This window comes from Atractosteus spatula, chromosome 7 (genome assembly GCF_055471065.1).
Source record: "Atractosteus spatula isolate fAtrSpa1 chromosome 7, fAtrSpa1.hap1, whole genome shotgun sequence".
Taxonomy (NCBI): Eukaryota; Metazoa; Chordata; class Actinopteri; order Semionotiformes; family Lepisosteidae; genus Atractosteus; species Atractosteus spatula.
The window spans coordinates 12,349,628-12,361,314 of NC_142712.1; the positions used below are offsets into that span (position 1 = coordinate 12,349,628).

An 11,687-nucleotide genomic window follows, 5' to 3' on the forward strand; every position below is an offset into this window, starting at 1 on the left:
AGAGGTATTTGTTAACCTACCACTTGGCACAAATGTCTGATGGTTCAGAGAAAATGTATTGGGATTTGCTTGTGAAGACAAATTAAACTTCAGCTCCACACTCTGAGGCTGCACAGGAGCGCTATCAGATTCCTTTACAGCTTTCAGCACTGAAGACATTAGATGGAACTGTTCTGCTTTATTGATCTTTGAGACAGATGTCTCCTGCCTTGGCTGTGCAGACTGAAACAAGACAGAGGTTAATAAAGGTTTAGTGTACGCCAGTATTTTCAGATCATACATAGATATTTGTATGTATCTCCATTGCTCAATATTTGAGTTACTACAAATCATTTTCTAACCTTATTTAAAAATAGTGCATAATTCAGAATTCTCAAGAACTAAGGGTGGACTACAAAGTCAGTCCAAGCAATTAGGTAGAGAATTACCACATGCAGGAAGTAAAATCCTCCAGTGATAAAAGCCCAAAGTGCCCCTATCACATTTCTCCGTTGTCCCACACAGCTTGCAAATAAAGAGCAAAATAACTGTCCTGATATGGAGACAGATGCATTCAATAACCAATAACACCAATAAAAGCTTGAGAATGCTAAGGGCTATTCTGAAGTTAAAAAAATAATGAATTCCACATCAACATGGAATTAAAATCTAAGAATAATTCATGCACAAACTAAAAAAAAACATTACTAATTAGATGTTAACCATGGCTTGCACTTACTTACAATCTTATATGTATGAATGGGTACAGTAGTGTTGAATCAAGTACCAGAGTGTGTGTAGAATTTATTTGGAAATGAGGACTGAGTAGCTACAGTACCATTAGGGACAGGGGATTTCAGTGCCCATCTGGTTCCAATGAGGAAAGGATTACTTGAATATGAAGAGGTGATGTGCACACCTTGCAATATGCTAAAATTGGCATTGGGACTGTTTTTGAAACTAATGAAAAAAAATCATCAAATGGGCAAAATCTATTTGATTTTGTCTGTGTAGTATAGTTTGGAGAACTCAAGTTAACCATAGCAAACTATAACTATACAAACATAGAACCTTGGGCAGAGCATGAAAACAAGCCTACTATATTCATATCTTGTCAAATACGGAACTACCTAGAAAGTATTAGAACAGAAACAGGTTGTTTACCAGCTTGTCAGTGTGGAATGCTTCCAAGGATGTTGGCTGTCTGCTCATCTGTTCCTTCAGCTTGTTCTGCTTTTGCATCAGCAATTCTTCCTGAAGTCTCTGCTGCTGGAGGAGAGCTTCTCTCTGCCTTGCCAGCTTCTCCCGAGTTTCCTGGAGCTGGTGCTTCTGGGCCAAGATCTCAGCAGACGATACCAGGAGCCTACCCTGGCTCTGGACAGGCGTCGTGGCCACAAGAGATGAAGTGCTTACATCTGAAATAGCAACTGTTATATCTTTACAGTGGTCCGATGGTTCTAATAAATCCCATTTCTGATGAAGGACGGGCACCTGCATGATGTGCGAGACATTTGAACCTTTGTCTGCTATATGGGCTTCATCTTGCAAAGGAGTTCTTTGGGTCTCAGGGTTGGATGTTTCCAGAGGCACTACTGAAGACAGCTGACCCTTTTGCAGAGCAATACCATGAAAGTTCTTGTTAACTTTTAAAAGCTGTCCCACATCTACTTCTGACCTCTGCATTTCAAAGGTTCCTTGAAAGGTTTCATGCACTGGGTGCGTCTTTGCATTCAGCAAGTCTTGATAAAATTCCCTCCCCGAGTGTTGTGCTGGCAGCGGAATCTGTGAGTCTCCATCAGAGTTCTGGGCTGGTGCATGAGCTCCAGAGGGATCACTACCCAAGACAGAAGTAATTGGAAATGTAGATGGAATGCAAGTTTGTAACCTATTGTCAGTGTCAGATGTTTCATAATGACACCATTTTGAGCTGCTGGATTGAGACTGCGTGAGTAAGCTGCCATTATGAGTCCCTAACGGAAAAGAGCCAGTGGGCAAATTGCCTTTTGTTTTAGGATTTACAATGAAAGTCGACTGAGCAGGCTGCTTTGGTTCCAAATACTGATCTACTGTCGCTTCAGGTAATGGTAAGCCAGAGTCCAAGTGGCCATTGTGAAGTCCACCCTGCTGGAAACTAATAGGTTGCTGAGGTGCCGATACATCAGTAGATGAATTCACCACTGTTGTGGAAAAAGATGGATATCTTTTCTTCAACATCAACTGATAATCCTGAAGGCACCGTCTTGCTTCTTCAACCGACTGTTTATGAAGCCTGAAAATTGCACAGGACACTCAGTTTGTAGATGTACAATTCTAAATTGACAAATCAAGCTGAAAACATCAACTGTAGTGCAGTATAATCCACTTAGACAACTAGCAAACCCTAATGAAATAACTGAAATTGTTTATTTGAACTTGTCACTAAGTCACTTGTATTAATAGATGAGGATAATAGTGTTTTATAAAAACAGTCAACTATCAAAGAATGCTGAAAGGTCAATTTTACTCAATCTTTATAAGAGAAAAGCGGTTTCTAGATTTCCATTAGAGCCGTTTTCCATGTCTTGCTATGGTACATACAATTCAATATACCTATTTAAACAAGTAAAAACTTAAATGGTTCACCATTTGATATTGTTTAAAACTAACCGATTTTGTTCCAGAAGGCGCTGTTGATATTGTCGAATCTTCCTTACATGTTCATCCTCTGAAGATGAAGAAAGTAGGACGTTGTTTTTCTACAAAAGTGGCATTAAATTCGATACAACTACATTAAGAGCATGTTTGAGCTAAAACGGAAGGTTAAGTATTGGTAGTAGTTAACATAACCATTAAAACTACTTACAGTAGTTTTGATAGCTGTTCAGCAGTGCTTATGCATGTCATCCTAAACAAGATTTTGCACGCACTATACTGAGCATCAAAGGAAAATTCTACAACTGCATCAAGTTCACAGAGTTATCAGGAAAGCAGCAGGTGCACCATCTTTAATGTCACAACTGTTCAATAATCATCAGGGTTGATTGCAATGTATGCATTCAAAGTCACAAACTAGGATTGCATCTGACCACCAATGGAATTAATGGAAACTGTACAGATGACTTTTGGGATTGTGTCCCCTTTCTTACAGCCTAAACAAGCAAGTGATTGTGCACTGGTCTCTGAGCCCTAGTTGCCACACACCATCCAAGCTGAGGCTCAAGTATGGCGAGTAAGGTATTGACAGCATAATTGTCACATTCTCATCTCGCATGAAATCACACTGCTTATACAAGGAGTATGAGAATGTGTGCTGAGCTTGGATCAGGATGATCACACAGGAAGAGCAGCAAGTGAGGTTCCAGGACTTCAATGATGGAAAACCAACTGCATTGCAGTACAACCTGTAGCAACTAGACACTCCCTGTCTAGACCATCATTCTCCATTAATCAGTATGCTGTACACAATTCTTACTGCAAGTCTCTATTCCATTTATCAATATCCATCAAGGTGGTCTACAAAAAACTGATTACTAAAGAGAGTGTCATCAGTTTGTTAGAGGCAAGTCACTGTTCTCTTGATAAACAGGCAATTTTGGGTTGATACTCAGGTTAAATTATTTCATCAAGTATAACCAATCAGCAGTCACTAATGAGGTTATTTAGGGCTTATGCAACAGTCAATTTTTTTGTACTGAAGTCATCACTGACCAATTAAGGATGTCAAAATCACTGTCCAAAATTATTATATTTTATATGCATGCATGCATAAAGAGTAATCCATTCTTTTTATGCTCAGTGTAAAAAACATGTACAATTAAGTAAAAGCAAATACCAGGTCATAACCGTCTTATTTGCTTCACTGCAAAGACCCCCCAAAACAGAACAGTTTTAAATTATAAATTTCAATGTACTGTCAAGCACACCTGACTTGCTCCACTGCACCAGTAAAATTGCAAAATGTAATAAAATCAAAACAAATATACTACTGGGTCAATAAAACTCAAAATACCTCAGTGGCAGCAGATGGTTCTTCTTTCTGGGATGGAGGCTGTTCATTTCCCTCGGGATTCTCCAGGATCGCAGCCTGTAGCCGCTCCCTATCTGCCAGAGCCTGCTGTAAATGAGCTTCCAAAATCATTTTCTGCTCCTCTAGATGCTGTAGCAGTGCAACTTGTTCTTGCTTTTGCACTTCCAACTCTTCCTCCTATAGCGGCACATGCAAAACAAGAAGTAAAGCAACAATGCAGAAGGAATGCTACTACAGGGGATAGCTGGAATTAATTTTTTTTTTAAACGTTTTTTCCATACCATCAATCAAATACTCACGGCAAATAAATGCATAGCTACACAAATTACCTTGCAGACATACATACATTTAATGTAATCGGACTAAGCAATTACCACTTGGAACGATCAAATTCTGCATTTTTAAAACCTACACAGGCTAAAAGGTTCTTCATTTCATACATTTTAGATTAAAAATAAAGATAGTTCCATTTTTTTTAAAAAAAAAGCACAGAAAAACCTGTTTTTTCTTCTCAGAAGCAGAACGTAATTTATTGGCTTGTTCTCTAGGATGCAGCAGGGTCGTACTTCCAGCAATAATTGACTCCTCTGATGTTTCAGGACCTGAAAAACATACCCGAGAGCACTAGTATGAAATTAATTTAAAACTCAGCACATTGTTTGGTATTAAAGCCTAAGGAATCTCCCTTGATTCATGCCTACAACGTGAATCGAAAGCAAACTGCTGCATAAAACTCAGTAGTCTTCTAATTTTTGGTAAAATTAAACTCTTTCCAGCTCCAGAAAATGAATTCCCAGTGTAACAAAGGAAATCTGAAAACTCAAACTCTGAACTTACATACGGTTTAAAAGCCTTAGATTTTCTTTACATTTTCCACATCTCAAATAAGATTCACCTTCAGGCTGGGAAGCCAATGCAGGAGGTTTTGCATGATGGGGTCCATCTCTGGGACAAGAGGATATCTCCTCGTCTCTCTCTTCACTGTCCAGGGAACCCGATTCAATAGTCATAGTTTCGGGAGCCGTCTCAGCCTCACTACGGGAGCTCCACTGGTCTCTCTGGGTCCGGACCTTGCTCAGTAGTCGCTTTAATGCTTGTTTTGAGGCCTGGGCCTGATCTAAAATTTGAATTGTTGGGATTAGAAAACAAACATCTCACAGCCAAAGCGAAGGGGATTTATTATTAGAAGTGGTCTTGCAAATAAGCACATAATCAATGCAGAGTCGTGCATTGGTTGATGGTACATCTAAATATAAGACTCTAGTACAAGGGCTTGAATTAGTGTAGAAGTGACATTTACTGCTTTAGTGATATGTTTAACTTCCAGCTCAATCTAAAATAAGATTTGAATAAACTAAATCCAAATAGCATTTTACACCGCAGAATATCTGAGTTCTCTAAGCAAGTCTTAACCTTTCTTTGCAGAATTTCACATGATATACTCTCTACCTTCTGTTCTTCTTGGCAAGTGAACCGATTGGCTCTCTTCCGAGTGCTCTTCGCCATTGGATGTTACCCCAGACTCCAGGGTTACGTCCAATTCACCATCATGACTTCCTGTGGATGGCACAGGTAGTGGTTCTGGGACTAAGCGAAGAACCAAGTCGCCCTTTACTCCTGTAAGAGCAATTGCATGGTTAAGCCTCACAAACAAAGCATTAGCCTAAAAGATTTTTAAAAAATGGATTGAGGTATTGACATGAGCTGAAATCATAAAGCTCACATTTCTGATTTCTAAGGCAATCAAAGAGCAGCAATTACCTTTAAGTTATATAAATATACAATAGTGGAAGGTACAATTTAAAAAACTGATGTAAATTCACTGCTTTGGCTTGTGGTGAAAAGCAATAGCAGGTACAAATTCATCCGAGAACGATAAGGCAATACACACGTATACGAAGATCACAGCATAATATGGCAAAAAACATGCCACCAACTTACTTCTCTCTCCAGAATACATGTCTTCAAAGGCAAACTCAAGATCCCTCTGCCTTTCCTCTTTCAGTTCTTGTCGCTTGTGTGCGGGTTCAAAGAGCTGGGGAGGCATCTGTGCCACAACCTGCCTGCGCCTGGCCAGATCTGCCTGCTGCATCTGCTCGAGCTCCTTCAGCAGTCTCTCCCGGTCCTGAGGGCCAGCAATGAACCACACTGCCTTGTCACCATTACGCAAGTCCACTAAACAGAATTCAGGCTGGCACATTCTCGGACCAGGTTCCCTATAGTTCTCTCTGTTCAGAACTAAAAGTCCATTCAGCCTGGCAGTGTACCACTTTCCCTTAAGCCCCAGAATAGATCCAACATGCTTACTCCTCATCAGATTTTTATTTTTGTGCTACCATATGAAACTAGCAGTTTTGAGAATTACTTCCAAAACCTAAACATAACGCTTTCTCCACCTTTGAGACGACCTGTAGATAAGAAGGGTAGTGTACCTGGGTGAGCTGGACCACTCGCAGGGCGTGGCTGCCCCTCAGTCTGGCCTTCTCCAGCTGCTCCCTCCTCTCCTGCTCCTCTTCCTTCTCCAGCTCCTCGAGGCGCCTGCCCTCGACTGCCGCTGCGGCCCGAGCATCCGCCTGCCAGGAAGCACGGGTTTTAACACTCCAGCCTATTTCTTTAGGAAATGGGCTTTGATATGGAAGCACTGTGCTTGAGTTTCAAGTTCAATTAAGAGGTTTACATCAAAATAGGTTACAAGCTATAAAGCTGTTTATGCCTCTACATGGGGAAAAAAACCCTGCAAAACAGCCAAGTGAATTTTTAAGACAATTCTTAAATCCAATGTAAACCTTAACTACGCATTAAGCTTAAATTCCATATGCTGAATTGGGGATTTTATCATAGCGTGTGGAATTCTTGACCCAGAATTTTCAGAAAGGCTTAATTGACAATTTTCAATTTCCAACACAGATTGGTATTTAAAACGCAGCGGTATGAATTTACACAGCTGAAAGCAAATCACCTGCTCTGTCACGGCTTCTCTGTCCACACACGTCTCAGGTAGATGGTAATGTGTGACAGAAAAACTGTCGACGTCATACATCTTGACAGAAGGAAGCTTCTTTACGTCAATGTTCTGAGGACAAAAATCACTTGGTCAGAATTCGATCAAACCTTGCTCCCACATATTTAAAAACAGCGGAGGCGATTGAAGGTTACTCGTAAAGTTTAATGTCACAGTAACCTCAATTTCAGAAAGCTTTTTTTGCCAAACACGCCTTGCATTCTGTAGTGAAACTTACTTCAAAAGGGTCTGGAGGAGGAGGTGGGAGACTGGCAATCTTTGCCGACCTCTCTTTTTCTGCAAGTAGAGCTTTTCTGCGAGCTTTCAAGTGTCTGTACAAAAAGCAAATGTGTTTTTTCACATTTCTGAAGCAAATAAACCAAAACACTGTATTAAACAGCCAAGTATTATTCTAGAAACAAATGGCAAAAGATTCTGCTGCTCAAAACTGAAATATAACGGCTTTATTCAAATAATGTTTTTGCAAAGCAAACCATCTATGCAAACATTTCACATTCAGATTAAATGTATTTACCAAAAACAATTTAAACAAGCCTGCAGATGTGATTTATGATGTATGCCAGGATGGGTAATTTTACTCAACCATATTTCAAGTTTTTTTTAAATGGCCAAATTTGCATAAATTATTCTTGTTTTAAATCAGCTGACACGTTTATCTGGCATTAGGGAAAATCAATTAAAGATCACCAAATACCCATAAAACAACTCAATATAACAAATGGCTGTTAAATTTAAAGTGAGAATAAAAACTGTTTAAAATCAAATTTGTAAAGCTTTTATGTTCTATCTTTTAAATATACCTACTTATTTTTTAGTGTAAGAGTTCAGGATTATCTAAATACTTCCACACAAAGAATGAAACTAAATATAGTGTTACTTTTTAAGCTGCTTAACACATGGGTAACATTCTACACAATCTTAACACACCAATACAGACCTGATTTAAGAGTTATATTAACTTTCTGAACCAGAGTTTGGAAAAGAAGGATTCTGAATAAGAAATACAGAAGATGCTGGTCATAATTAGAATTATGAACTGACCGAGTCTGCTCTTCACTTTGTTTCTGCCGTTGTGTTTTTAACTCTTTCAGTGCTTGTCTGTGTCTCTCTTCAGCCTTCTCGTTACTCTGCAACATCTTCTGTGCAATTGCAGCCAGATCAGGTTCCTGCAATTGGACGATGAACACGTTGGACTCCCTTGCACTAATGACAAAACATAAAATACCTGTATGGCCTTAAATTCTTAAGGATAGGATCTTTCTTGAAAGATAACAATTATGTAATTAAAGTACTTGTAGAGACTACTTGTTTTCAAAATAATTGGATCTGGAGGAAAAAAAAAACTGAACAGCATCTTAAATTTGAATTACTTAGGGCACAATTATTTTAGGGCTGCTATGCTATTAGCTAGAATGCATGTCAGACTAAGAACAGTTAAAACTAAATTCTTATGCATCAATACTTAGGCCATCGGTTAAAAAGACTAGCTCCTGTGCTAACTGATATAAAGCATTACTTAGGGAAACTTCTGGCAAACTCGGAAATTGTATTACAAGCAGAGAAATAAATTAAAATAAGCAATTTTGTTAAGTGGTCTTGGAACCAGATTATGTTCATTTAAAAAAAAGTTTAAATGTACCCTGAATAAACAAAAGAAATAAAATGGAAACCCATCAAAGTGAAAACTAAATGACAGAAGGTCTGATTTTTCTACCTAAAGTAAAAACACTTCTAAATTAACCCTTGACAGGACAATGCAATGAACAGTAGTGCTGATACTGTACATGCGATCGTCTCATACTCAGTTTTGCAGTCAAAATGGTGTTACTAGAACTAGACAAGTAGCTTTTAACTTAAGAAGCTTTTCCCAACTTAGTCTTGAACTGCAAACGAAAGTTATTTTAAGGTAATCTGGAAACACATAAAATGTTGAACTCATGCAGAAAATGAGAGTCTTTGAAGCATTCCATGATTGAAAGTGCATCCATAGTAAATGATCTCAACTGTAATTAAAGCAAATAATGGATGCTTATAACAAAAGTGCTACCAGAAAACAATATACAGCACAAACTCTAGATTTAAACTCTATAGTAACAAGTATTCGACATGTTTGCTAGAACTGAGAAAAAAAGGCAATAAATGATCATTGTATTACGATGGTACACTCCAAACAATTACTGATAGCATCATCATTACATTACTCTACCAGCCAACAACAAATTAATCACTGACTAAACAACACTCTTTATAACCTTTTCTATCATAATTAGAGTACAGTTTCCCGATGCTGGTCACCCCAGGTTTTTAATCTAGCAGATCTCTTGACTTAAGAAACCCTTAATCAGGCTCCTGTAGCAAGACAATGAAAGCAAATGCAGCCTAATTTCATTACTAACATCAGCAGTTAATAGAGCTTTAAGCAATTGTACGTTAGATTTTTCTTCAATACAGTAATTAGGTAATTAAAATACCATTGTAGATGTTTGACTTCTTATGTTAAAAATAATTATCTTGGGAAGAAACATTAAGTTGATTGGGCACTTCTCATCACTTTCCGTTTCAAATTTTAAGACGCTTCTAAAACTGTATAGTTCACATTTGTAGCATTTTTAAGACCTGAAACCAATGCAGACAATGAAATTATCACATCAACGAGGGGCTCAAATAACCACTGAAAAAAGCAAACGCAACAAAAAAAGCAAACAACTGGGTCACCAGAGTCACCCCCGAAAACCCAGAATTAGAGCACGACTCTCTAAATTTTGGGGCCCACATGTATTTGAATTAATATAAGTCAAAGCAGGTTTTTTTTATATATAACATTAAAAGAACATAAAAAAGATGAAAAGGTGCACGGGAGCTAAAACTAGGAAAATATATTAAATGAACGTTTCACTCCGGTTCGACACGAAAAGAACGGGAAACACGCTTAGAGCTCGGCAGGGAGCGCCCAATTTCTCGCGTTGGTCGAGGCTCAAAGGATGGCGTTACGTTTTCTTTGGCGCGCCTGTGGCCTTCTCCCACGGCCCTCAGGCTGTGCTGGTAGAGCGACTCGAGCGCCCGCACTCTCTCCGCCCGCTGCCGCAGCCACGCGGCCCTCAGCTCCTCGGCCAGGTTCTGGAGCTCGAGGTCGCGGCGCTGCTGCACCTCCCTCCTGATCTGCAGCGCGATGTACCGCTCCTGCTCTCGGACCTGCAACAACCACCACAGGGTTATCCCCGGCGCTCACCAACACCGGCTGGCTTGCCGACCCTTTCTAAAGCTTGAATTGGCACCAGCTTCGGGGGCTCTTAAAACATTCGCGCGTGTAGAATGCAAAACACTATTTCGTGTGGAAGTAGCTAATACAGCGTTATTCCCCATCTGTGTCTGAAGATCACCGATAAAGTCATCAGAATAGAGCTTTTCACAAGAAATAAGGAGTCAATAAAACAACAGGATAAAGGCGGTTCGGTTCGCTAAATTTCTTGGGAGCAATATACATTCATCAGGGTATGTTTGAAACCAATGTTTCAAAGCCATGCAAATATTTCACTTAAAAACAACCATTACCTAAATCAGAAAGTTAAACGTTTATACATACATAGCCTTAAGAAGTGAATGAATATCAGTGTTATTTTCATAAGACACCTCTAAATCAGTGATCAGCTGTAAAAGGGTGATAGCTGTCCTCCACAGATAAGTCCCCCCCCGAAAGGTTTAGCGCTCAGTATTAAATATTCCTAACTTCACTTCGAGTTAATGTCGCAGCTCATTCACCATCAAACTCACCTGACAACTCGGTGATTCAGATTCTTTTGCATTTATGGGAACGGTGATACAGTCACGGCGATACTGGCACAATATCTTGCAATATCTTTCAAGAATTCTATGCTTTCGTCCAGTCAGTGTTGCTGAACGTTTTGGAGATCGGATAACCCGAGGTTTTTGCGTCGAATCAAGTACTTCGAAATTCAAAGCCTGCTCTCACCTGTTGCAATCTCAGTTTTCGTCTTCTTTCATGTTCTTGTTTTATGAGCTGAGCCTCTTCGTTCGGACTAAGTTTCAGTCTCGCCACTTTCCTTTTCATCGTTCTAGCCTGCAAAATAAATTAGCCATATTATTAAACACTAGAGCAATGCAAACTTTGCCGAGTTTTAAAACATTTCAACTCAAAGCCACTTGACTCACAAACTCACCACCCCAGAAATCTAAAACGCAAGGATACGGCGTAAAATTCTGCATTAAATTTACCTCAGAAATTCAACAAAACCCGTGGTCGTTTAAAAGCTCGTTAATCCAAAAGATGCTTGTTTTGATAAAGCACTTAGTGGAGTTAAATATTCCAAAGTGCACACGTTTCGTCAGTCGTCCGATTACGGAATAAGTTTAATGCGTTACGGATATCAAGCTTTAATGATAAATTCTATTTTTCGGATTGTTTCTGAAACAAGAGGTCCCACTGCAGCCTAAAAGCCTGTTCCTGTATTTTAAACGGCAGTTTGTCGGAGTTGTAAACGTCACATCCTGTATTTAAACAGCCAGCGAAGGGGGGAAAGTACGCGGGAAGAGCTAACTCATTGTCCTGTTGCAGGCAGTTTAAATTATGCAGTGTTAAAATATTGTTCATCTAGATCTGAGCTATATTCTAAAACTACTTTGTCCCTGAATTTCTACCTTCCGCTCAGCTTCAGTAAATTA

General features: G+C 39.3%; 1 protein-coding gene across 3 annotated transcripts in view; it reads right to left on the minus strand.

Moving 5' to 3' along the window:
* cep295 (centrosomal protein 295) overlaps nt 1–11,367 on the minus strand; it is a 28,193-nt gene extending 16,826 nt beyond the window's left edge. For all 3 annotated transcript variants that reach the window (XM_088921885.1, XM_088921884.1, XM_088921883.1), the window contains exons 1-15: nt 11,241–11,367; nt 10,978–11,085; nt 9,999–10,199; nt 8,049–8,173; nt 7,225–7,318; nt 6,945–7,058; nt 6,418–6,558; nt 5,927–6,110; nt 5,435–5,602; nt 4,881–5,102; nt 4,484–4,587; nt 3,968–4,162; nt 2,626–2,714; nt 1,144–2,248; nt 21–222 (exon numbers count right to left, since the gene is read on the minus strand). In XM_088921885.1, the coding sequence (XP_088778011.1) occupies nt 21–222; nt 1,144–2,248; nt 2,626–2,714; nt 3,968–4,162; nt 4,484–4,587; nt 4,881–5,102; nt 5,435–5,602; nt 5,927–6,110; nt 6,418–6,558; nt 6,945–7,058; nt 7,225–7,318; nt 8,049–8,173; nt 9,999–10,199; nt 10,978–11,076 (3,043 nt within the window). In that variant the 5' untranslated portion in view covers nt 11,077–11,085; nt 11,241–11,367. The remainder of the gene's footprint in view (nt 1–20; nt 223–1,143; nt 2,249–2,625; nt 2,715–3,967; nt 4,163–4,483; nt 4,588–4,880; nt 5,103–5,434; nt 5,603–5,926; nt 6,111–6,417; nt 6,559–6,944; nt 7,059–7,224; nt 7,319–8,048; nt 8,174–9,998; nt 10,200–10,977; nt 11,086–11,240) is intronic.
* Between the last annotated feature and the right edge of the window lie 320 nt (nt 11,368–11,687).